General features: G+C 44.5%; 1 protein-coding gene across 1 annotated transcript in view; it reads right to left on the bottom strand.

The window, feature by feature from the left end:
• MEMO1 (mediator of cell motility 1) overlaps positions 1-27,828 on the bottom strand; it is a 577,616-nt gene that overhangs the window by 136,330 nt on the left and 413,458 nt on the right. Inside the window, exon 7 of the mRNA XM_069607894.1 lies at positions 25,124-25,200. Coding sequence (XP_069463995.1) covers positions 25,124-25,200 — 77 coding nt within the window. The remainder of the gene's footprint in view (positions 1-25,123; positions 25,201-27,828) is intronic.

The raw sequence follows: 27,828 nt of genomic DNA, 5'->3' as shown, positions 1-27,828 counted from the left end.
GGAACAGTTATTTGTATGTTATTTAGGACCCAAGAGAATCTTGGACCCCTTCTCCCTCCCACATGTTCCAGGATTAGAATTTTGGTTTTGGAGACGTTAAACCTGAGCATGTTCTTTTTTACATATTCCCGCAGTTTGTTTAGTTGTCGCTGAAGTCCAATGGGTGTTTGGTCAATTAAGACCAAGTCATCTGCTTAAAGCAAACGTCCAATGCGACGAGCATTGAACTTCGGTAAATGATTGTACCTTATGCAAGGCTGCCCATAGCTCAGAAATAAAGAGGTTAAAGAGTTCTGGCGCCAAAGGGCACCCTTGTTTGAGGCCACGCTTTGTTTTTATCGACTCCGAGAGCCTCCCCCTCGCATCCAACCTTACTAAAGCTCGTATCAGAGTATAGGGCCTTAATGCTTGTAACAGTCCCCCGGGCAACCTCCAATTTGTCCCACAGTAACTAGTCCCCTCAGATTTGCGACGTAATGCAATGTGGTCTTCTGTAGCATGATTTATTTCATTTTGGAAGACACTTTTCCCTTGCTCTTAAGGCATCACATTAAGAGCAAATACTAATTCTAGTGTGCTACAAAGCATGGCACCAAACAGAGCACTCCCAGTTTGGCCAGTTCACAAAAATATATGAAAATAAATTAACATGTTTTAATGGCAGATAACTGCACACGGAGCAGGAAATTTCAGCGGTGACAGTTCGGCGCGGGCCGATTTAGTGCAGATGTTTCACCACAGCTGCCGGTTTGGCGCGGCCTGTTCGGACCATGATTGAACATTGTAAACGTCCGCGCCAAATCGGTCCTTGAAATTCTGCTATTTTCATGCAAAATACCAACTTTCCCTGACATTCCTTTTGTAGGTTTTCTTTTGGTGTCGTTTATTTCGTGGATATTCTGAACAGTGAGACCAAAGCCTGCACAGGAGATATTTATGATGCAATTATCCCAGGATGAACAATCTGTATAACATTTCCACCCCTGCACATTTATAAGCATTATGTTGGTACCACAAAACAGTAAGAATCATTACTTGGGGTAATAGTGTAAAAAGAAATGCTATGTTAACTTGCATTTGTATAGCGCCTCCTGCCATGGCGTTGAAGCGCTTTGCGGGGAGGATCGACGGGAGGGGGTGCTGAAAAAAGCCTGAAATGTGTGTTTAACTGAATAAGGTTGCAAAACACTTTGGAGGATATGCTTACATTTAACCAAAATGTACATCTGAAAAAGCTCTGACTGCACCCGGGATGCATGTAAATCATAGTTTTGTGCCATAGGGAGGGCAAAGCCGTCTGCGGCCCTGGGCCCCGATTGTATCCCACCATTGCTCTTTAAGGAGGACCCAGAGCTATGGGTGGGTCCTCTGGTGACTCTCTATAAGAGTATTTATTGGGAGGGTACTATCCCAAATACTTGGAAACAATCCATCATTGTACCCAGGTACAAACAGAGTGACATGTCTGAGCCGAAGAACTTCAGACCTATTGCCCTTTTAGACGCCTCCAGGAAAATCTTTGCTTCTCTTTTGCTTAGAGACCTCTCGCAACACAAAGGATCTCAACCAGCTTTCTAAGCATCAGCTAGGGTTTCAACCTGGTATGGAAACCTCCCTAAATGGCACCATTATCTCTCACCTCTCGGCAGCTGTAAAAAAAAGGGGGGTGGGCCCAGTCTATATGATCTCTATAGAAATGTAACGCTTTCAATACGGTAAGTCGGGAGACCCTCTGGAGCGAATGCCTACAGTGGAAAGTGCCACTGAAAATGGTACAGATCCTGGCATTGCTGCATGGCGAATCATCACTAAGGGTGAGGTTAACGAGGAAGGGGGCACCCTCCTCCCCGGTCCTTACCTTTGTGGGGCTTAGGCAGGGCTGTGAGTTTGCCCCAAACCTTTTCAACCTTTATGTCTCGGATATTGCAGCTTTGTGGGAGGCGGGAAACACAAATCCAGTCAAGATGGTCAAACTAATTCTAAACTGGTTGGCCTTTGTTGATGATGCGACTCTTTTTGATGAGACTCCAAACAGCCTCTATAGGAAATTGACCTTATTCCATCATTACGCTGTCCCAAAAAATGTAGAAATGAATGGGCTAAAATCCAATATTTTCCCACTAAAACATGTCCTTAAACCTTTATTTGGAAGATCAGCTTTTGGTACTCCTGATCAGGTTCTACCTCCAGAACATTGAGCCTGTAGTCCTATATGGTCTTGGTATTGTCCCGTTTGAGCTGGAGGAATCACTTAACACACTTCAGGGGCTAATTTGGAAGAGAACTCTAGGCTTGAACAACTCTGTGCCCAATGCAGTTGTCAGATCTGAGCTGGGACTCATTTTCTTTGGCAGCCAGAGCCTTATGGAGGAAGTTAGCCGTAAATATCAAAAAGTTAAACCCTCCAAACAACCACTTGTACCAATCCTTGGGTGAGTCATCAATCCAATCGGCCTCCACTCTGAATCAGTTTAAGACTACCATGTGTGAGATTCTTAGTCAAATTGGGTCCTCTCCTGAGGAGTTGGGTGGTGCATGGGGTTGTAAAGCATAAACTATATTCCGCAGTGGACTGGGCTGAAACCTCAGATCTATTGGGTAACTTCTCCCTTTATGGGGAATATGCAAGAAGGAATCGATTGGAGCCCCTGATGTATGTGTCCTTATTTCCTTGTCCAAGGTTTTGGGGTATACACTTGCGCTTTCGTTTGAATCAATTTGCAACTATGGAAAGGAGGTCAAAGTGGGACAAGTCAGTAAACAACACTAATTACAGGTTTTGTAAGGCTAGCGCAGTGGAAATACTTAAACTCATCGTCTTGGCTTGTCCCACGTTTGTGGGACCGCAGCTATGTTACCTGAGTGCACCGCGACTGACCGAGATGTTCTGGGTTAGGCTCATGTGGGGCAATGTGGTGAAACTAATTCTGGCGTTATATGCTTTTTTGTGTTTTCCTGCGGGAAAGAGCTGAATTGTAAATTCTGGTTCATGGATGAATTCAATTGAACAGCTTGTTGTATTTTGATGAAATGTTATTAATTCTTTGTACTAATGTTTTTTTTTGTCCCGTTTCTTTTTATTGTAAAGATTTGAGGACTTTTTTTACTTCTTGTTTTGTTGTATAGGAATGTTTTTTGTAAGCTGTAAACATAAAGAAATGGTAGACATATTTTACAATACACCTGTGAGTTCTGTCAGCAAATGTGACCAACAGGTTTCCACAGACAGCATTCCACAGCTGTTTGCTCCTCACCCATTTATTATCCTGGCAGTAATATTTCTATGAAAGAAGTGGTACTAAAGAAGACCAGAGCTCCTGACCTTTTCCGCCACCGCAGTGGACGTATTGTTAATTTTCTAATGCACATTACAGTGGATTTAATTTTTGTACTTGCCGTCAGTGATTTTCCTTTTGGATTATCACTCTCAAGTAGTCTTGGGAGAACAGACGCAAGGAAAAAGCAAACCACCCAATTACAGAGGAAAAAACGAGAGGGCATATATGGCACTGCAAAGGAAGGCATAAACGTGCACGCTTGTGCAAGAAGTACAAACAAATTACAGCTGCACCGAAACATGCTGCTTCAGAATGGTCGCGCCTAACAGGCCGTGTCAAATCGGTCCACGCCGAACTGGCTGCACCGAACTGCACAGGCATGTCTTTCCAACAATGGTGTGGCTGCAAGTAAAAAAGAGAAAGCACATTTGCAAAATTCATCTGCATCAAGGGGGTCCTTTTGGGATTATGGGAGCATGGCGCAGATTAACCTTTTGCTCCATGGATATATCAAGAATGATGCCCATGTCTGGTAAAGACACTGCATCCTTTCTCAGCCTATTGCAAATATTGGCTTTGGTTAGAAGCATTTTTCACCACATAAAACTCCAGCTTATGAGCAGTTAATTTAGGCCAGACAAGGACAATGAACGATCACAGATGCATCCCTGCAACAGTTTTTTTTTTTAGCCAAGCCCCAATATATACCGAGTCACATTATCAAGACCACAGAAAGAAAATTTGCGTCGACAGTACCTAAATAGGTTTTGGCACACTATGTAATATTTAACCTTGCTCATTTCTTGCTCCTTTTTACAACAAAAACTCAGAAAAAGCATTGGAGGAGAGCTAGCGCCCTTGTAACACAAACACAAACTCTGAAAAAACTAGAAGACTAAAGAGAACAGAACATGCCACGCCAGAGAATTGGACAACGCAAGATAAAACCGGGGGAAAGGATAAATGAAATGTAATCACACCAGGCCACCATGCCAAAACAGTAATGCTGCATACAGCCATAAGCACAATGGTAAAAAGAACCAACAAAAAAAGACAAGAATCACCTAACACGATACCTTGCTATGGACCATTCGCCAGAGCAGCAACCTTCCACCAGTAATGTTAGACACACCTGCAGGATACCGCGACTCCACAGGAAAAGGAAAGAAACATGCAGAAGGAGAAAGATGGCAAACTACACCTTCACTCCAAACATCATCAAAGCCCAAGGGGACCCACAGCAATGGACAACTAGATACAGAAGAGGAGCCAGTAGTAGTCATGGGCCCAACAGAACACAACCCACATCCCGAGGACAATGAGGAAAATCAACAACAAGAACAAAAACAAAAAAAAGACACAAGCAATAACAAAATAGGACACTGTAAAGAAAGAAAACACACTGCAATCTAATCAATGTAAGATCAATGTCCAAGCACGCAAAAGATCTAAGTGGAATGGACATCCTAGTCGTCACAGAAATCTGGCTAGATGGCAAATACAAAGTCATACTACAAAGCAGTCTACCCGACATCTTCAAATGCATACAGGCAAACAGAAAGGGAAAGGGAGCAGGACGACTTGCAGTAGCCTACAAAGAACACCTAAAAATAAAAACAGCTGACCCACTGAACATCCTAGCATCGACCAACAAACAAACGTCACATTTATACTCATCTATAAACCGATCTACGGCGCAACTTTCATAGACACCTTTGTAGAAGCGGTCACAGTCCATGTGGTTTTGAAGAAGAGAACGCAAACTTACAGAAATCGCTCACTAAGCAGCTTGAGACAAAGACTACGACAGATGGGGAAAAGAGCGTCCCACATCGCAGGACACACTCTTGATGCAATCTTCGCCAGTACCAAACGTATATCAACTGCACCACCAATACAAATAATATGGAGCGACCACCTTATTATACAGTTTGTGATGCAATTACCATCAAAAGCTCCCAAAAGCCCCAAAAGAACCCTCCAATCTGGTAAATAAAACTGGATTACCGTCAAAAGCAGTAACTTAGAACCAGAATCCTTGAAGCCATTGATCGCAACCTTGTACGCAACTGACAGACGAAAAAGCAGACCTAATCCAGAAATGGATCGTGGAAACAATTGACAGCATCTCTGCAGAAAAAAGCCTCATCCCATCATATAAGAAAGCAGTGGCAAGATGGCTCATGCCCCACCTCAATATAATGAAAAAAACAAACTGGAAACTAGAACAAGAATGGAGAAAAAACTATGGCCAAGCCAAAAGAATAACTTAGCAAAAATAAATCTGAGCATACAAAAGGGAAGCTTTTAAAGCAAAAAAGAAATTCGACGATCGGATTACAAAAGCCAGCAACACTCAGAAAGAACTTTTCAACATCATAAACAAGATGAGCAATCCCCCCGGATGCAAGAACACACTGGTGCCTTTGCAAAAATGATGCAATGATCTAGAAGATCATTTTAAGAAGAAAATCACTGACATATAACGGAGCACAAGCTTTCAAATTTGCCTACATCAAACCACTCCTCAAGGGTACAACAGGCAATATGGAAGACCTCTCAAATGACAGATGGATCTCAAACATTCCTTATCCAGAAAAACTATTAGAGACCCTTGCCTAAAAACCAACACTGGAACACATAGAAAATAACCAACTATTGGACCAGGCACAAGTAGGATTCAGACCCATGAGAAACAGCACTTCTCTCTATATGGGACAACCTAAAAGCAAACGTAGACTCCAACACTAACTCGGCACTGATAATACTCGACCTCTGTGCGGTATTCACCACGGTCAACCACAATTTCCTCATCAAGAGACTGGAAGAAATGGGGATTGCTGACACAGCACTGCTCTGGATTAAATCTTTGTCTGAAAGAACAGAAACAGTATGGATAAAACCATTCAAATCTGCAATGCGAGAGACCACCTGTGGTGTACCACAAGGATCCTGGTTATCTCGGCTTCTCTTAAACATCTATATGACGCCACTAATTAACCTCATCAAAAGACACGGCTTCACCCGTTACAACTACGTAGATGATACCCAAATCATCTACAAAATCGGCGATAAACAAAAGGAGGACACAACTCTAACATACTATCTCAAAGAACTCTATCAATGGATGACGCCAACAACTACAAAATCAACCTGGAAAAGACAAACGACGATTACATCCAACAACCAACGAAGCAACCAATACATCCCATTGCCCAGAGAACTGGGAACACCAGCCACATCATCCAAAGCTGTCAAAAACCTTGGAATCTTCACCATAGAACCGCAAGTAAACGCGATAATTAAGAAATGCTTCTTGCATTTACACACTATCAAAATGTTTCAACCATTCATCTGCTTCACGCACAAAACACTGGCCACCATCTCCCTCACAGTGGTATTTGGGCAAAGGGGAGCAGCCCTCCCTATTTCAGAATGAAGAGAAAAGATGTACATTTTGATTGTTTCAAAGGTAATAAAAATGTACACCTTTCAGTTTCTCCTAGAGTTTGTGTAGCGCTGCTAAGTGTTACATACCAGCAATCAGACACTGAGCCGTTATATATTAGCTGGCGTAGGTTCCGACAGGATAGTGCAGGGGCACGTCCTGCTCCAAGCACATTTGTATGTGCTACACATCTAGTATTCTGTACTCTACACCGAGTAAATGTTTTGAGAAGGAAGCCAGCGGGGCTTTAGTGTTCAGGCCCTCCGGCCTCTCTTTGGAGCCACTTAATCATCCTAAAATGAATGAGAGCAGAAACGAACGAGTGAAATGCTGAGGTTCCATGGCTGAGGCTGGCCATCCGACCAAGCCTTTAGTGTATGGCGTGGAACCTGCGTTCAGTTCCAATCAGGTAAGTGTAGAAAGAAATGCTTGCATTTGTTTTTTAAGCATGACTAACTTTTACATGTTGTCCCGTATTGGCGTGCAGTTCTTTAAAGGAATAGCTTGAGTAGTTTGCTATTTATTGGAAAGTAAGGTGTACAAATGTCATGGGAGTGACTTTAGGATTATTCTAGGCAAATAGATTGCCTACGCAGTTTTAGGATCAGTATATTCGTGATCAAAAAGCAAAGCATCGTAATGGAAACATGCTGTCCATACAGCATACACAAAGTTAATTTTTCTATAGCACTTAACGGGTGCACTTGGCGGTATATCCGACAGCAGTGTTGAATTAATTTGTTCTCCCGACCTTTAATGAGTGAAGTACTAAATGAGCAGAGAGCCCAAGCACCCTTGAACTTAGCTTTGTGTGTTCATACAGTACGGACCCTGATTTTAAAAACCTGGCACTTTAAAAACCTGATTTCAGCACCACACTATGATTATTGGGTAGCACTGAAAGTACATTTTTGAAAGCAGGCGCATGAAACATCCGAGTCATCCCTCCAGCTAACCCAAAAGACTCATTGGATCTCAGAGTTTAAAAATAACCTCAGTTCATGTACCGCATGATCCTGCTTATTATAGATGTGCATGTTGAAAACTGCGCTTAATTAGAAAGATTGGGCTAAATTGCAAAAAGCAAACATTAGGTATGGTCACAATAATTCTTTTATCTGAGAACAGTGATAAAGGGATGTATTCACGAAACAAAATGCAATGAAAACTTGACTTCCATTCAAACAAACATTGGCAAATCCATTAAGCCTGTCTTTTTTAATGAACATTTTGTTTGTCCTGTGGTGAAGATCAGGCTTTAGAAAAACACATTTTACACTCTACATTTAAAAAGCCAGAAGTACTGGCTTTACTAATGCTACTTCTGTTGTGGCTTTTTTCAAAGGAAGAAAAGCCCTGCCCCACCGCAAACTTTTGCTACACATTCTCAAGCCATGACCCCAAATATGTAAATAGAGAACGGTCTCAAATATTGTCATCCTTCATCAACCCTGTTGGCAGTTTTTGTCTTTTTGGGTGTCAAGTTCCTGTCCACGGAGAGTTTTCTGAAGGCCTTGGTTACAGTTTTGTAAGTTATCCCACTTATGGCATGATAAGAAGAAATTACACGCTTTTCCTAAGCAAATCAATCTTGCCTATCAATGTAAAATGAAACGAGCACCTAAAAATGCTAAACTTTTGGTTTCGCCAGTACTTTATTATTTTCAGGGCACAAATCCCGGATTACAGAGCTCAGCCCTCTATATCTGTGATTGTTTTTAGAACTACAGTTAAAATGAGGTGATGTGCAGAAAAAATACAATATTTTGCAGGGACATTACCACACCGATTACAGACTCTGTGCTTATTTAAGTAGCAGGGCTTATATCACTCCATCACATTGACAACCAACTCACTTAAGCAGTGGTGAAACTAGGTGTATGTGGGAAATATTCGTGTCTCCAATTGTCCCAAGTTGTGTATCCTCAAAGATGCTCGCCTAGAATGGGGTCACACATCTAGTGCCACAAGGCTGTTCGGCATGAAAGGTGACAACCGAGTTCATGCATATGAATATGCATGCATGTGAATGTGTGTGTATGTTAGCGAGTCCAGTCTGTGAGCGTGCAGTGCAGATCTGTGCAGAGAGATGGTTATCGCAGTAGGGACATCGGGAGATGAAGAAACAGGACAAACTGCCAGTTAGTACTGCCAGTGAAAGTTGGAAAATACACTGACATGTTGTCTTACAGAGACATTTGTACGTTATGGGTAAAGTCACCATAAGTGTTCTTAAGTGGGAATACTAGCATATGTTAATGAAGACAGCATGGGTATTTCTTCTTACAGCACATTATTGGTTTTATTGATAAAGCTAACAGGAGCGTGTAATTACTTGACTATATTGGCACAGCCAGCATGGACATGTTTTTTTTTTTTTTTAACAGGGGCATTTGTGCATCATGGGTAAAAACAACATGAGTGCTCTAATGTGGGAATACTGTTATATTGGCCCAGTAAGCACATACTAGCTTTTGTACATTGATATTGTTGGGCACAGCCAAAATGAAACTAATGCATTCTTACATTGGCAGAATACTGGCATACATATAGATTAGGGGCAAAGGTATTGTAATGAAGGCATAGTATCAACAGTAAGACAGACACAAGTGACCACAGTTCAAGGGTGTTTATTGTTTATAGGAACTATCTACACCACGCACCAACAATCGGCAAGCCCTAGCCAAGTGGCAATCCTCGCCCAACCAATCCTCTCTAAATGAATTCAAAGAAATCTCATCCACGTACAAAAAAGCCATATTCCTAGCCAAATCAGAATCATTCAACCAAAGAATCTCCAAAGCTAACTCCAAATCAAGGGAATGATTCACTATCTTTAAAGATCTCACCAACCTCGCCACTACTCCGGATGAAATCATCAAAGGCAAAGCTTGGTGCTCCAGCATTCAGGACGCTCTTATCAATAAAGTCAAAACACTCCAAGAAAAAATAACAGCTCATAATAGCTTGGCGCAAAGCCCTCCCCAACCAGGACATTCCTCATCTGACCACCCCCCCCCCCCCCAAACCAATCTCTAAAATACCCTCTTCGTCTTCGGAGACGTCACCGAAACAGAAGTTGCCAATCTCCTCAAAAATATCAAACCCTCCACTTGTAAAGGGGACATCTGTCCCCCTATCATCATCAAAGAACGCGCAGACTCTCTCACCCCCATCATCACTGCACTCATCAATGCATCTTTCTCCTCTGGTATCATACCACAAAGCCTTAAAGAAACCTGGGTTCGCCCACTCATTTAAAAAAAAAAAAAAAAAAAAAAAACACCCTAGACCCCGCATGCCCCAACAACTACCGTCCTTCCTCCTCAACTCCTCAAAATCCTGGACAAAGCCGCCCACATCCAAATCCAACATTATCCGGAATCCAATGCCATCCTAGGCAGAAGACAATCGGGCTTCCGCAAAGGCCATAGCACAGAAACCGTACTCTTAGATCTTAAGAACCAAATCACCAAAATAATGGATACTGGCAAACCTGCCCTCGTGCTCCTCCTCGATCTCTCTGCTGCGTTTGATCTTGTTGACCACAATATCCTCACCTCCCACTTATCCAATGCTACCCATTTCTCTGACAAAGCCACCTCCTGGATAACAATTTCTAGAAGGAAGGGCTATGAAGGTCTACTCTGACCAAGCCAACGCAGCCTCCACCACCATCAACTGTAGGGTCCCTCAAGGCTCATGTACTGCACCTACCCTCTATAACCTGTTCACCAAACCTCTCTTTGACATGCTAGATGTGCTTGGCATAGCATACACGAACTATGCCGACGACACTCAAGTCCTCCTACCCCTTACTAGAGACTACAACCATGACGCAGAAGCTCTCCTCCAGATTTATGCCACCATCCAAACTTGAATGGCAATCAACGGTCTTGGTCTAAACAGGGATAAAACTGAGATCATCCTGGGCACCAAGGAAATTATTTCCAAACTCAACACTAAATATACTCACTTCATCATCGACCAAACTAACATATCAGTCGCTCTACACTCTCGATGACAAGACAGGTCAGCGCCATCTCTTCTGCCTCTGCTCACACCACAAAACGTATAACGGCCATAAAACCCTTTCTAACCACTCAAAACCGCCCGCCAGAGCCACAATAGGATCCAGACTCGACTATTGCAATGCCCTTCTGGCAGGCACCTGTACTAAAAACATCAATAGGCTCCAAATAATACAAAACAATGCGGTCTGTGCAGCCCTTCACATTCCAAAAAGGGACCATCTATCCCATGCCAGACGCGAAGCCCATTGGCTCTCATTCAAGGAAAGGATCAATTTAAAAATTCTCACCCTTACGCACAAATGCATCAATCTCTCAGCCCCATTTTACTTATCAGAAACCATATCTAAAAACATCTCTGCCCGCCCCACTAGGAGCTGCCATGCTAACCAACTCCACATAAAAAGAGCCAATGCCAGTGTCATTAGTTTCCCCTACATAGCTCCTAAACTCTGGAATGCCCTCCCCAAAGCACTCCGAGCAGAACCTTCATTACTCGCATTTCGCAAAACCTTCAAAACCATGCTATTCATTTAACCTCCACAACACTATAGCGCCCTAGCACGCCCCGCCAGGCTAATCCTTGAGCCACTCTACCTACATGCTACACGCTTACCGCTATGTATTCTGCAACCCCCAAGATGAACCACCTATGTATTATATACTATCCGCTTTACCTTGTCTGTATTACCCTGTCTGTAACACCAAGATGAACCATAAATGAAAAGTATACACTATCATCTGTATCATGTAACTTCAAGATGAACCGTAAATGCAAATGTCTATGTAATTACTAAGCCTTCCTTTGCAACCAGCAATGTCTTATATATGTAACAGCGCCACGATGCCCTCGGGCTGATGAGCGCTTTAAAAATGCAAATAAATACATAAAATAAATAAAAAGGGTTTGATAAACGCCCATCTAATCCTAAATCTACAGATGGGATCAAGCTAAGGACCATCAAATAATAATAACGCAGTCCTAGTGGTGTCTTGTCATAATAAAAGGGCCTATACTAATAAACCTATTGCCAATCCTTACCTCTAAATACAAATTGTTGGGGGGGGGGAATAGTGTTACGAAAAAGAAATACTTGTTGACAAAATGATATGTCAGGATTTTCATGCCGTTGGCCTCCCTTCCCCACGTTTTCAGCACGGGACAAGGCAGTTCACTCGAGCGCAGCACAGTCTCTGGCTTCTTTAACACGAGGAAACAGTTCAATCATTCGCATCAGGTCCTTCTGTGCGCAAGTCTCTTTGCTTCTCAAAGTCTCGTCATTCAGAAGGCCTGATGCAACCAAATAAACAACAAGTTCCTTTTTCCATTTTAGATTTTCACACATACTCACTTTAGGCGATTCACTATTCGCCCTGGATCCCCCACAGTCGGGCTCAGATCCCTTGAGCACAGTGTTCGTAAGATATTCTTTTTCGGGTGACTCACGGTTCACCCCCGATCCTTCTCAGCCGGGCTCCGATCCCTTTTCAAAACAATTAGTCTCCCTCGGCGCGGACCAATTTCAATTTACATCCGGTATCGAAGACTTTCGAATGTGCACAGGGTTTGGCTTGACCCGTTGCAGGACCACTACGATTTCACAATTCCTTTCCGTTTAACATTTATCACCTTTCAGTTGGATACCTAAAACAGACTTTCGATTGAACACCCAAATGATGCCGGACCACTGTCTACTGTATCGTATCTTAGCTTCAAAGTTCAGTCACTCATCTGCTGTTTTAATTATATTTGTGTCGCTTGCCGAATACGCTTCATACACTGTTCTCTATTTTCTTTATACAATGTTGCTGCTTGCAACCTTGGTTTCCACACAGACTGGTCTGGTGTCAGTCTTACCAGCTCACCGGCTGTGCTGACTTTACTGGTGCTGCTTTGTTGTAGGAGCCAAGGACAGTACCACAGCGGCAAACGATTCTCCCCACCTGGACTATCGACACGGGAGAGCCCCGGGTACCTCCGAAACACAATGCAGGACTCTTCAGCTTTGATTCCAGGTCTTATGTTTCCTATTCTTGAAGGCTCATGAAAGTTAGGGTCGTTCGGTTAAAAGGTCAAGGGCACTTCCCTCCTTCCAATCCTCTTCAGTCTTGTAGTCTTTCACCTTGTATTAAACTGCCATCTTGGAACTGCTGCTTCCTCATGTGCTTTGCCTTCCTCAGAGTGTGCTTTTGTGCTCCGCCTTTTATCCGCGTGGGGAAGTGTGATGAAGTCAGGTGTGTGTAATGATCAGTAATTGCCTGACCCTGCCTGACCATTGTATTGGGATACATCAGATATAAGGCTCTGGTGTTAGTCCATTTTCTTTCATAGAGAGCTGTCCGTGGGAAAGCGTTTGTGTTGGAAAAGGGGAGGGGGTTGAGTTGCTAAGTATCCTACCTGGTAGGATGGGGTAAAGGTGATACAGGGAAGGGGATACTGCGTCTCGCCATCCAGTGTCCTACTCCCCGAAGACCCCTCATCCAGGTGATCATCCCACACTGGTCCACCCCCAGGAACTGGATCCCAAAGCAATGGCCATGGTCTGGCAATCTGGATGACAGATCCCCAGGGACTGGCGGTTAAGACACCTTCAGGTTTCTTACAGTATCATGAACATGCTCTTATGTACTATTGGTGATCTAGGCATCTACTGTATTTTCTACTTGCTACTCTACAAGCCGGTGGCAAATATACAGGTTTTACCCAACTTTGCCACAAAAATTGTGCAATAAAGTACACCATTTTAATCAAATATTTTCATAAAGATTTCTCAGTGAACCCTCAGTTGGCTACAGGCCGCTTGTGGACATATTTGGGGCATATTCACCCCCCGCCCCCATGAAAAAAATATCCCAGCCGCCACTGCTCCCTCATCATGTCCATGATAGACTATGACAACAGTTTATACCTCGAATGCGAGACTATTTGCTGAAGAAACTACAATGAATACAGAACACAGCCGCCATACTTCTCAAACTCTCACAAAGGGACCACATGACACCAGCGCTAAAGATGCTATATTGGCTCCCAGACACAAAACTAATCACCTTCAAAACAATGTGCCTAACACACAGAGCGATCCATGGGCTTGGAGCAGAATTCATACAAAATAAAATCACCATTTACCAGCCGAATAGAACACTCAGATCCAGCAACGAAATCTGCGTAGAACCTAAACCTAAACACGAGGCATGAAGAAAATAACGTGGTGGATCAGCATTCTCCCGCCTAGCCGTAATACTTTGGAAATCCCTCCCCAGAGAAATACGAACAATGAAGGACCACCTAAAATTCTGAAAACTTCCAAAAACCTGGATCTTCAGCTCCAAATGTAATGTAAATGATTGAACATCATCCAGGCACCATGAAGCAAACAAACAACTGAGAAGGAGTGGTAAGTATGCTGGACCCGAGTGGAGGGCATGGGAGAAGAGAGGGGTCTGAATGCAAAGGGTAGTTTTGAGACCTAGGATGTGCCCATCCCGATCGCGGGCCAAAGGGGAAACAGATGAAGGGAGATGGGGTACGACTTAATTGGACTGCAGATAGAGGGTCTAAGATGGAGAGAGAGGTGTCCCACTCTCACAGACGGACCATGGGGCACAGAGACCACACCCTCCTGGAGGAACCTGTGGGGGGAGGGCGGGGTAGCTGCGGCACACCAGAATGTATTAAAGGGAAGGATAGTACTTTTCCTAACTGTTTGTAGATTGTTAAGACTGTTGGACAGCATTTTTATTTGGATTTTATATCTAGATTTTATTTTATTAATTTTGCTGAAATTGTGCTAATTTCATGTATTTCACCCAAAATTGCTGAATTGTGCTTTTCCTTGCCCCTGTAGGGAAGGCATGGTATCACAAGTATGACACTGACACAATGAGTACAATTTGAAAAACCTTTATGATCGCTTCTAAGGTTGGAAAACTCCTACTCTGCCCTATAACTAAGATGGGAGTAGCCTCTACCATCAAACGATAAACAATACTGTGCTAGTAGAGTCTGTCAAATCAAAATGGTCTATGCTAACAAAAAATAATGCCCTGCCCCATCTCTTGTACAAAAAGTGTATAAAGGAGAAATGTACGCAAAGGAAAAATCAGTGTTCAAATTAATAATGTTAGACCCCACAGATGCACTCTTGCTCGGGTTCTTAGTACAATAAACAGTTCCAAAACGTGGATCATGGCCCGTCTGGCCTTCCACGTTAAAGTTTCTCATTCAGACCTCCAAATAATGTTTCAACACAAAGTTCACACAGGTTCCCCTCTGTCAGGCACAGACCTCTTCAAACACAAAGTTCAACAAAAATGTGCAAAGGGCTCCCTTACCGAAGCTTATTACACTGCGGGTCTCGCTGACCCAGGCTCAGACCACTTTCGGGTGTCCAAGACTTTCGAATGTGCATGGCTTTCTTTTACAAACCTCTGCAGGACCACTTCGGCTTATAGCTGAAGTTTCAACTTCCACTTTCCTCTTCTCTAGGAGGTAATTCTGCTTACTTTGCTTTTGCACTTCATTCACTTCATCCTTACAAAAAATGCACCTTTCACTGAGACTTTCGTGTGTGCTACTTCCTTTCACCGGACCACTCAGTATCGCTGATTCCACAGCTGTCTTTTTTACTTAAAAGTTCATTTGCAGGTCTGCCATTCTTTGTGTCTCATCTACACGCGTGCAGCCTTCACTTGCAATATAATGTTGCCACTTCAAACTTTCTTTAACACACACACTGGTCTCTCAGGTTGCTTGCCAACTCACCGGCGGTGTGGGTTTCTTTCTTGGTTTTACGATATCCAATTCACAAGTCAAGGTTAGTACCACAGGCTTGGCCTCACCTCCCGAACTCGGTCGCTCACCCGGGAGGGTCGCTGGCGTCCTTGAAGCACAATGTAGTCTTCACTTGCGGGATCTGGCCTTCTCTGTGTATCTTTTGCGGCCTGTCGGAGTCAACAACCTCCAGAAGGGAACTCTTGGGGTTTTCGAACCGCTGCTCTCGTCCCTTGGTCCATCGCTCTGCTCCAGTAGGTTTATCCGTGCGAGGAGAGGTAATTGTTATTGAGGTGTATGCACTTGAAGTCAAGTGCCTGACTTCGCCTGAATCAATTAACGGGACATGTCCAGTACAATTCTTGTTACTCTCAGTCACCCTCTTCCTCAGACCATTGTTTGTTTAAAAAGGGGTGGCAGGGCTTGGGACATCGGAGAATCCTACAAAATAGAATGGGGTAGATTAACAAAAAAAGGGGAACACCACATCTCACTATCGGCTGCCTCACCCCCACTCCCCGAAGACCCCTCACACAGGTGATCCTCCCGCACTGGTCCACCCCCCAGGAACTGGATCCAAAAGCGATGGCCGTGTCCTGGCCAGCTGGATGACAAGTGCCGAGGACTAGCGGGTGACACATCCTTTGGTTTCTCACACCCCACATTGTCTTTATATTCCTATTTGCAAGTGTTCGTGTCTCAAGGCATTTCCTGCACCTTGGTACGGCCATATGCGCTTGAGCTATATTTCCCATTAACTTTGTAGTTTGCGTGTGTTCATATTCCCCGATTAGGCTTTCCGGTGCATCAGAGTCTAGCCAGTCTCAGCTAGTCCGCGCTTCCGCATCTTGCACCTTGGCCACTGGTCTCTGTCTTCGGAGTACATATCTTTAATCCTTCCTGGTAAGCTGTTTGCCTATTGCCTTCCTGCTATGGAGCAAAATACACATATTGTGTCACTCTTAGTAGATTGGAAAGTAGCCAGGCAATCTATTGTAGATAGGTATTTACATGTGAACACTGGTGAGCCGGTAGAGATGAGCATTATGGAAGCGCCTTGCACTTCGATTGAACATTCACTCTTGAGGGTTAACTCGCACCTTCCTGAGAGGGGAATGATTTTACAAATAGATGTGTTGCTGAATGGGGTAATAAGATACATATAGAGATCCACTATAAACCCACTGAACAGCCACCACTATACGCAGTTATATCACACTTAGCCCCTTGCAGTTCGGAGGTCCCTGGGGATAATAACAGCCATACTGCTGGAAATATACTCATGAATGAACTGAGCAAAATAGATGTGGAGCCGATTTTGTTAAATTGACTTGCATTGAAAATAGCTTTGTTAAACAAACGCTCATTAGGGAAATCTCCATTGATGTCTGTGATTACATACGTGACAAAGAGGAAGATATCATGGCTATAACAGAAACATGGCTAAAAGATTCAAGGGGACCAATCATTGAACTGGCCACTCCAAAAGGTTTTAATTCTTGGGCCAGAACAGAGATTTAGGAAATGTGGGCGGGGGGCACGAAGAGGGGAGTTGCACTCATAGTCAAGGAGGAACTATTCCTTTTCAGATCCTCTGCGACTTGTGAAGGTTGTGAAATGCTACACCTTAAAATTAACTCCTCCCCAATACGTTGTACGCATATCACTGTGGTATACCGGCTGCCCAATAAGATGCCTAACTTCAACGAAGATCTTGCGGGCATACTGGCAGGTTTTAATAACCCAACTCCTCTACCCTATTGATGGGGGATATTAACAGGTTCAGAATGAATGGTGCAGATAAAGAAGCTCTTTCCCTCGAACACACCTTAAAAAACATTGAAGTGGTTGTCCACAATAGCGAAGATACGCAAAGTAAAGGCAATATTCTGGGCTGGGTCACGTCTAGGAATCTGCAGATTAACTCCATCATAACTGAACCATGCGTTTGGTCCGACCATTCTGTTATTCATTTCCAGGTTACTCTGCCTGGCAAGCAAGCACTGCAATGTAACCCACTAAAAAGTGTTAAGAGGAGAAACAAAAGAAAATTAGGCAGGAGGACCTTGAGAAATGTTTATGTAGTATCATAGAAAGCACAATGGATCTTGACCCTCCCCCCATTCCCCCTCACACACACACACATCCTGGCAGCAAGATATGACTGAGATCTGTCAGAAATGATTAAGCACCCATGAAGACTAAAATGGTTAGGGACCAGCAGAACCATTGCACCTGGTTCTCCACAAGACTCCTTAAGCTCACATGCACGGATCGCTTCAGAATCTGTGACAGTTGTGTCACCTGATACGACACAAGAGCCTCAATAGAGATTTGTGCACTTTTTAGTTTTTCGTTATCTCTGTGTTGGATATGGAGAAAATACTAAAGAAGATGTGCGCTACATCGTGCAAGGGCGACACTCTTGCCGCCAAAATTGTATTGAACAGCATTTGCTCCTTTGCACGTTTCTTAACACGCTTCACAAACGCTACTTTCTTTTACGAAACTATTCCAGACAGTATTAAGAAGGTGGTGGTTATTCCTCTTTTAAAAAAGCAGGACTGGACCCCAAAGATGTGAAAAATGTTAGCCCTATCACAAGTGTCCCTTTTCTTTCAAAGGTTGTAGACAGAGTGGCTACTATGCAGCTGCAAGAGAACTTTGATAAGGCAGACATCTTGCATTTTAGGCCGTCTAGATTTAGAACACGCCATGGTACAGAAAGTGCACTGCTGGACCTCCAGACCCAAATGCTGGACATTGTGGACAGGAGCAATACAAGGCTGTTGATGCTGCTCGATTTATCAGCAGCTTTCGATCTCAGAGATCATAGAAATCTCCTGGATACACTATCTTCTGTGGGGCAATGCTCACCATCAGGAATTGAGTGGTTTGGGTCATTCCTTTCCGACAGGATGTCCAGAGTATGCTGGGGACAAGCCTTCTCCACTCAAAAAACATCTACCTGTGGAGTCCCTCAGGATGCGTTCTGGTCCCCTGCACTTTTTAATGTCTACCTGCATCTACTATGTAACATCTCAGATGGTGCAGAAGTTAGATTCACAAACTATGCTGACGACACGCAGATTTTGATTGAGTTAAGCGTCAATTATGCTAAGGACATGAGGAAAAGTCAAAATATTTACAAACTGGTTACGGACTGGATGACAGCTAATTGGCTTTGCTTGAATAGTGCAAAGACTGAGGTTTTTATTTTGGGGTCCCCTCAAGCCAGATTTTAACTGGATCTATATTGTTCTGATTTCTCCATCTATGGCCACTGCATCAAAACACTAGACAAAGTTAACACCTTGGGTGTGGTACTGGACTGTTTGTTAGGCACCGATGCACAGGCGGATAGTGTATTTAAAAATTCTCAATACCACCTCAGACTGCTTAGACTGGTAAAACCTTATGTCACGAGTAAAAAGTGTGAGATTTTAATACGTGCCACAAAGTGTGAGATTTTAATACGTGCCACAATCATCCTCTGGCTAGATTACTGTAATGCGCTTCTGGCGGAAGCCCTGATTAAAACAAGCTACCAGCTCTTAAAATGATTCTGTACAAATTATCAAAAACATAGCTAAGAGGAACCATATTGCCCGTACCAGGAAGGAACTTCACCGGTTGCCAGTCGCATCCAGGAACAGCTTTAAGATCATTCCACTGACACATACATGTGTGTATGGATCAGCACCTCTGTATCTGAAAGAAAGCCTCACACCACAAACGCAGAGGAGAACTACAAGATCTCATGATACCTTCCCGCTAATATGCCCGAAGGTCAAAAGAACAAGAGGGAAAAGATGTTCTTTTCCAGTCCAGGCTACACATGCTTGGAATAGATTACCAGTTGAAAAGCGCAGAGAAAAACATCTCTTTACATTTCATAAACTACTTAAAACCATTCTATTTAATTAAGATTTTCATACACTTATCCTGATCCCCTACCTAACCTGTCTGTCGGAACAGCAGGGGTAGAAAAGGTACTGCCATGAACTAACCCTACTAAAAAAAAAACTCACCCTTCTGCTTATAACTCTCAAACTCTGAACTAATCACAACCATACCTCTAATGCACAACAAACTGCACGCACTTCACACCACCACCACAACAATACAAACCACAGATTCTCGCCCAACACCACATGGCGGCTACCAACCGAAAAACACACCTACGCTCAGTGTCACCGAACTGAAGGTGCCAACAGCATATCACAGGTCTCTGGCTCTTTTCTCCCACTCAGTCTTATTAACTTAACTGCCTCCCTCCTTGCCTTACATATCCGCCAGAGCCCCAAGAAACCACACAGGTGGCAACAGTGTGTGGTATAAGAACCTTTAAAATAACCCCTGCTCTATACTTTTAGGGTATTTGTCAACAAAGATGTGCTAGGAGTATACACCTGTCTGGTTTGATTGTGATTTGGTATTCCCAACTATCACGAGGAGTTCTGCTTTGGGTTTATCTAACTCGCCACAATGCTGAAACAAGGTTTCCATAAAAAGTAATTTACTTGCCCCTTGAGAATCATTGCGTTAAGCAGCAATGGAAGAGAAAGATATGTAATAAATTTTTTCACATCTTCGAGTCAGGGACTACATGGTAATGAGCGACCACTGGAAAAAACGCTTCAGAACATCTGTGCTTGTGTTGCAATCTCTTGTTTTAGAAAAGTTCAAGGTAGAAGGACCTCACAATGCAGTTCAAGCTGAGATAGTGTGAGTGCATCCGAGCGCATTAGCTAGTTTAGGAAGGGTCAATGCTAAATTACATGCTGAAACTGTGAATAAAGAAAATGATTTGAGCAATCTGTTAGATAGGCTTGCTTTGCCTGATTATTTAGTGGACTCGTCACGTCCAAGTTCACAATGTATAATGCAAGCTAAATGGTTTAAAAATTGAGGAACATTAAACTTTGCAATGAAAACTGTACATTAGATCACACACATTTTATCTGTGTGCATACATTTGTCTCTCTGGTGTAGACCTACCAAGTTGTGATCATATCTCCACTAACTACAGATGACGAGCAGCTGGATAAACAGTAAATTAGGTCTACATATGGTTTAAATTACTTACCTGTAACTATTGTTCGCCAGCATCGGACTGGCATGGATTAACATGCTCATGAATATTCCCCGTTGTCAGGCTGGGAATCCTCAGTAAAAGAAAAAACAGTTTCACTTTCACTTTAAAACAGTATTTCTCCTCTAAACCAATCATTGTCCTCTGGGTCATACTGCCCCCATTCTATGGCAGTCCTCTCCCTAAGCCCCGCCTCTGGCAGCCATCTTCACATTTAGTAAGCACGTAAAATGGCAATATGACCAATAAGTCACAGAGGGGTCAGAGGGAGGGTTTTCGTGTGAATCCATGCCAGACCCATGCTGCAGAACAATAGCTGCGGGTAAGTAACTTAAACCTTCTCCAGCATAGGATCTAGCATGGATTCACATGCTCACCAATACACAGCAGTACACATTACACAACCACGGGAGGTGGCAAGGCTCAACAGAAGCAATTAGCACTTACCCCTGGAACAGACTCACCTAAAGAGAACACGTTGCATAGCACTGCCTGGCCGACTCTGGAATCCCTGTCGACGCAGTAGAACTTTTTGAAGGTATGCATGGACCTCCACTTTGCAGCCCTGCAGATGTTGAGCAGGGGCACACCAGCAAGGAACGCCGTCGTTGCAGCGATCGCTCTGGTGGAGTGGGCTCTCGGGTGGCCCGGCAGAGGCCGGCTGGCCAGCCGATAACAGTGCATGATGCAGAGAGAGCTATCTTGAGATGGAAGCCTTCCCATGATTCACAGGTCCAAAGTTCACAAACCATTGAGAAGTCTTCCAAAACGTTGTGCGTGCCACATAGAACTCAAGGCACAAGCAACGTCCAGCAAATGTAAGGTCTTCTCTGCCAGCGATGAAGGGTTCGGGAAGAAAACTGGCAACACCAAAGGCTTGTTGAGGTGGAATTCCGGTGGGACCTTTGGCATGAATGTGGGGTGCATACGGAGCACCACCCTCAATTCGTGGAAAAGTCAGATACGGCTGCTTGCAGGTTAGGGCTTGGATCTCCCCCACCCATCTGGCTGAGGCGATGGCCACAAGGAATGCAGTCTTCCACGAGAGAAACTTGAGTGGGGCTTGATGCATAGGTTAGAAAGGCGCCTCCATGAGTCTTGTCAGGACCACGTTGAATTCCCATGCCGAAGCAGGTGCCTTTAACGGAGGGAAAGATCAAAAAAGCCCCTTGAGAAACTCCTTGATGGGTCGGTGGGACCTGTGAGAAACCTGAGACGTTTCTCCCAGGTTATTTCCGGGGATCCTTTGTTCAGGTGGCCAGGGGAGGGTCCTCGCTCTTGGATCCCAACCCTGGGCACGGACGAGGGAGGATCATCTGGGCAGGGGGTTCTTGGGGACTATGGTAGACACACCAGTTGGGCGAGACATGGTATTCCTTCCGTTCCGATACACTCTTACCCGACATTGAAATTGATATTTTATTTCTATTGCGCTCATACATAAGTTTTTCAGAGCGCGACAAGGCAAGGAAGGGGTAAAACAACGATTTTACTAAGCCCCGTGATATTGAGAACGCGCAAGTGCATGGGGGAGGGGAAAAGTGCAAGGAAGGGGGAGAAGTGGAAAGTGCGCAGCAAAAGGAGAACAGAGTAAATACTAATAAATAAAAAGCAACAAAAATGGTAGTGCAGCCAACAAGTGCTGAGTTTAAGGCAGCAGATAGGGTAGGTCAGATATAAGTGCAGGAAGAAAAAGGGGGCGGGGACTGCATAGGTACAGATACAGACCCCAGAGCAAGGGGTGGCCCGGAGGTAGTGCGGGAGGGTGGCAGGGTGAGCAGGAACCTGGGCCCGGAGACAGAGGGTGGCCTGGTGCACGGTACCAAGAGAGAACATATCAGCAGGGGAAAAGGGGGGGCAAAGGCAGAAGCAAAGAGGAAGGTCTTGAGGTGTTTCCGGAACCGGAGATGGTTCTCCTCAGGTTTTATAGTGGCAGGGAGGCTGTTACAGAGGGAGGCCCCAGCTGAAGACAGATCTAACCCAAGCTCGTTTCTTTGAAAAACAACTGACCATGAGTGAGTTAGAGATAGAGGAGCGAAGAGCTGGAGAGGTGAGGTATTTGCAGAGGGAAAGCTGAAGTTATTTTGGACCTAAGGCGCCCAGAAAGCCTTGTGGACAATGCAGAGGGTTTTGGATGTGATCCTTCAATTGTCATGGGATATTGTAAACAAAGTCCCATCATACCCCAGTACCTTTCTGAAAGGAAAAGGTGAAACCATCAGGGAAAACAAAGACCATCCCTAAATTGCACATGAGTTTTACCCCTCTTTCCTTGAAACCCACTTTTCAACAACCCTACATTCAAATCCCCTTTCTTGACAAAATCCTGATGGCAAGCTGGCTGATGAGGCGGACGGTGATGAGATCGCAGTCTGTCCAACCTGGGACCCGCATCAGTGGTGAACCCGGTAGAATTGGCGCTGCGGTTCTTGGCTTTCTCTTGGACCACCACGGTTGGGGTGTCCTCAAAGGACTTCGACCTCCTGCCTGAGGGAGACAGCTCCTCGGACCGACCGGTCCTGGGTGAGGCATGACCCTGCTCGGAATACAGGTCAGAGGCCTTGCTCGACTTGAGCCATGCCGCCAGTCTGCTATACCGGTCTTTCTTCATTTTCTTCGAGAAGCCCAGGCATATCTCGCACCCATTCTCGTTGTGGTCCGGGTGCAGGCAGTACAGACACTTATAATGTGTGTCCTTCCCGAAGACGTTCCTTAGCCCGAATTGGGTGCAGGGCCTAAAAAGTGTCCTTTTCTCCTCTGTCATGGTCGGAGGGTGCAAAGTAGTCCCAAGGCAGCATTCCAGAAACTTCGATGAACAATCACGCCTGAGGGGCGTGCAACTTCACTGACAAAGGATCCCTGTTGCCGGCCGATGAAAATAGGAGCACATGTGCTCCGATGGACCAAACAGATTTTTTTCCCCAGGAAAAACTTTGAAAAAAGTACAAAATAACTCGGAGAGCAACTCGAGGACTCCCAACACTGAAGCGTGCAGTAAAAACTTCCAAAGGTGGGGCTTAGGGAGAGGACTGTCATTGGATGGGGGCAGTATGACCCAGGGGACTACGATTGGTTTAGAGGAGAAATACAGTTCAAAAGTGAAAGCGATCTAAAGCAGAGATTAAAGGTCTTATCTCAGCAATGTACCAGGAACTGATAGCAGCAGGAGACGGATCCACGGAATACCTGAGGTCGAGATGGGAAAAAGACTTTGGGGAAGACATACACCCCGATCAATGGGCGACAATGTGTAGAGCTGCTGCCAAAACAAATATCCTGTCAATATAAACTTCATGCCATAAAACCCCTGCATAGGTGGCAATACGATCCCCCTCAGGCTATCCAAAATGTCCCAAACAATGAACCCAACATGCTGGAGGAAATGCGGTCAGATAGCCAGTTACTGGCACATGTGGTGGGGCTGTCCGCGCATCAAAGTGTTCTGGAGTGAAGTCCTGGGGTGGATCAAGGAAATAGAAGGTATCCAAAAGGGAAGCTGATCCCTACCTAGTACTTTTTGGCTTAGAAAGGGATGAGGACGAGTGGACCAGAGCGAAGGGCTTGACCCCTCCACCTACTACTTGCCGCCAGGGTACTACTGGTGATCAAATGGAAATCCGCAACAGTACCTGGAAAGAATGAATGGATCGCCCTAGCCACAAATATCTACTTAATGGAAACCATAACTGCCGCTCTGCATGGCAATGCCGTCCAATGTGAGACCCTATGGATGGACTTCAAATGTAAACACTTAACATTGGATCACGAATCCCAATCGGGAGAACCTGAAGGGTCCTGATGGAAATGCAAAATCCAATCAGTAGCAATGGAAGAATTCTCAGAATGAATGATCATTACGTGACCGGACAACGGAGACACGATTACTATTCTCTCGACATTCCCACATCTCAATAACGAATAATGGATAGGTGCTAGAACAAGGAAGGGAGGGGGGAGTGTGAAGTTCTTTAGTTAAGGCAAAAGTACCTCGAAATGAGAACTGAGGCAAATGTTGCACGCCTCGTGATGACAATGTGCTCAACCATGGGTATGCACCCGAATGTTACAAATGATGTATCATGTGATCTGTACTTGCCTTTCTGTTTTTTCTTTTTGTTTTCTTATTTGTTTGTGTTAAAACCAATAAAACCAAATAAAAAAAAAAGTGAAAGCAAAACTGTTCTTTCTTTTATAGAGGAATCCCAGCCTGAAGACGAGGGAATATTCATGAGCATGTGAATACATGCCAGACCCCATGCTGGAGAATTATAATCTACTGCAATGTGTTATGTCTGCATACGCCAAGTTAAAATTGTTAATACTTCACTTTCAGAAACTTGGTTGGGTGCGGTGGGGTACACAGAAGAGATTCCAATTGTGACATGAATAAATTAACATGTGAAATAGTTATTTCTTATGCTGTCTATTTCTAAAACAGCAGTCTTTGCTTGAAATGAACAGTGAAGTCTGAACTTATTTAATTTCAAGTTAAACACTTACCATTTTATCTAGATTTTCAATGGATCTGTAGATCTCTCCTTGAGTTTCATCGAAGTATGTGTAACGAAACCTCTGACCTTAAAAGAAAAAAATATAATTATCATCAAGAACTTAAATCTACTCCAATGTTTGAGATGTGATCCATGAACAGGAAATGGCCAAATCTTTATCTCATGTACAAAATTGCAAGTTTAGCAGATTTTCTAAAACCATCCACATATGTTTCCTCTTCATTCACTTCTGAAGGAGATAAAAAAGTGATCAAGCATTTTGAAAGACCAATTATGTGCAACGACTAACTAGAATAAGGGCAAAAATGGCAACTATCAGGGCACTAACAACACTGTAAGTGTGGGCTGAGGTAATAATTCGATGTTGATTAGTTAAAGGCTATTCAGAGCAAAAGAGCAAAGGGCACAGACACAGGGTAACTGTTAGGAAGTCATTCAGCTGGTGCCACTCAGACAGGTCTACTCACATCCCAAAGAGTGGCAGAATGCTCTACTCTGTATGCAATTAATGCGAATGGATGCAGCGGACCAAAGCAGGCTCTGGAAGCTCACGCACACAATGGAGTGCGATGGGGCAGGGTTGCACACAAGCAGTGCAACTGCTTATTTTGCATCCTAAAATAACCAAATACTGTGAAGTAACAGATGCTCAAGTGTATGGCCCTTGGTGCCACCTGCGCTAGTCCATTGATGTGTTCAGATCAGCAGCATGGGCCAAAATAGGGATCTCTGATATATTACTATATTGTTACTGAAAAAGTCCTTAGAAATAACACTTTCCCTTGTGCACATTTGTGGCTACAATGCAAGCATGGATTACAACAGCAAATGGATTTTAAAATGAATTCACATTTTTAATCTTCCAAACAGACACCCATCAAGAGGTATAAGTACTTATGTACTGCCCAAAAAAATATTCAAAACTCTAAAAAGTAAAAGAGATCTATGGTTTGGAAACATTTCCTTTCAACAGATCAAAAGATAAACCGAAGAAAGGCATGTGCTTGGGACAAACCGCCTCATGACACGTTGGACGGTAATACGGCGGCTTAGAGCTGTGGTGTCCGACGGGCGTGGCACCCTACATGAGTTTCTTAAAGTAATTGCACCTGGCATTGGCAGAATTCCTGTTACCGCTGCACAACTGAGTGCTTTTTTTTTTTACGGGGGAATATTGCCGGCAGAAATCGTGTCATCGCCAGAAAGGGAAGCCTGTCGGCAGCCATCTTTACAAATCCAATGCACCCTGAATCTTCCATTTCCTTTTTCCATCCAAAGACAATAGTCGTGAGGAACATGTCCAAGGAAAAGGGGCAAGACAAGGTGTCCAACATGAGGCTATGAAAGCACAAATTTAGTGAAGGGGAAACTACAGATGCTAGTGGATGAGGTTGTCACTCATATGGATGAGCTGTATGGAAGCAGACAGCGGAGGACCTCTTGCCAAAAGAAGGCTGCCATCTGGGTGTGCATACTGGACAAGGTTGTGGCAGTGGGCATTGTCCCACGGGACATTGAAGACTGCTGAAAAAGATGGAATGACCTAAAGGCTGAGGCCGCTTCCCCATCCCCAAGCACAGGCATGAGACATCTCACACAGGAGGTGGCACCATGCACCCACTCGCGACTCCGTGGGAAGAAAGGACAGCTCAATCCTCCACATGGAAGGGATACAGGTGATCGGCAGTGCCTAAAGGGGAGTAAGCAGGCACGGAGATGCCGGTGAGTCTGTAAGTTCCTACTCCCATGTGAATGTACTGGTGAAAAGCATGTTTCCTCCAGCACAGATGGCCCAATGGTAAGGGGAATGGGAAACCACATGGCAATCTGTACAAAGGCACAGAGAGAACATGCATGTGCAAGAGAGGTTGGACACTGTTGTAATACACATGCACCATAGGGGAAATGTGCATGTGAAGGCATGGACCATGAAATGCACCCATATGTGCAGTGAAAACACATGCTGCAAAGTAAACCCCCTGCGCCACAACAAGGCACATTGGCAGGCCAACAGGCAATCTGTCCGTGTATGTGCTTTGTACACAAACAGCAGACACAAGACCCACCTTTCATCAGCTGTACTCATTGACCTGCAATCGGCCATTCCCATCAGACAAAATGTGTGCAAGATTACCATTCTTTATGTTGCATGAGTGTCTCGCTAGCCCATTTACTAGGGTGCATGATGACTAACAGCAGTTCATTATCCACCTAACAGGTTCACAGTTGACTCAGGCGAGGCAAGGCCCTCCACTGCCCAGGCGACCTCCACCACTGAGAGCGCACCTACCTTCACTCCTGCACAGGCCAGCCATGGGAGTAGGTAGAGAAAGAGCAGGAGGGAGGCACCAAGGCCACAACACACCAGCCCCATGTCAGCTGTGCCAAGTGTGCCCAGTGGCTCCTCCACCAGCACTGCCGATGGCACAGATGGCACTGCACATGCGGCTGCAGGACCACCAGCAGCTGCAACTGCCATTCCATAACCGGCCCCTGTACTGATCCCGGAGGAGCAACACAGTGCTGACATCCCCTCACACCCTCCCCGACGCCCCCTCGTCAGCCAAGTCAGACATCCATTTCCATCAGCAAGCTGAGCCAGACATAGGGATTGATGACAGTCATTCAAACGAGGAGGATGACACTGGCTTCAGGTCTCCCTTCTGCTTCAGCCTTGGCCTTCTGCATAGTCCC

The sequence above is a fragment of the Ambystoma mexicanum genome, chromosome 4q, assembly GCF_040938575.1.
Source record: "Ambystoma mexicanum isolate Mex_15411 chromosome 4q, UKY_AmexF1_1, whole genome shotgun sequence".
Lineage (NCBI taxonomy): Eukaryota > Metazoa > Chordata > Amphibia > Caudata > Ambystomatidae > Ambystoma > Ambystoma mexicanum.
This window is presented reverse-complemented; position numbering and strand designations above follow the sequence as displayed.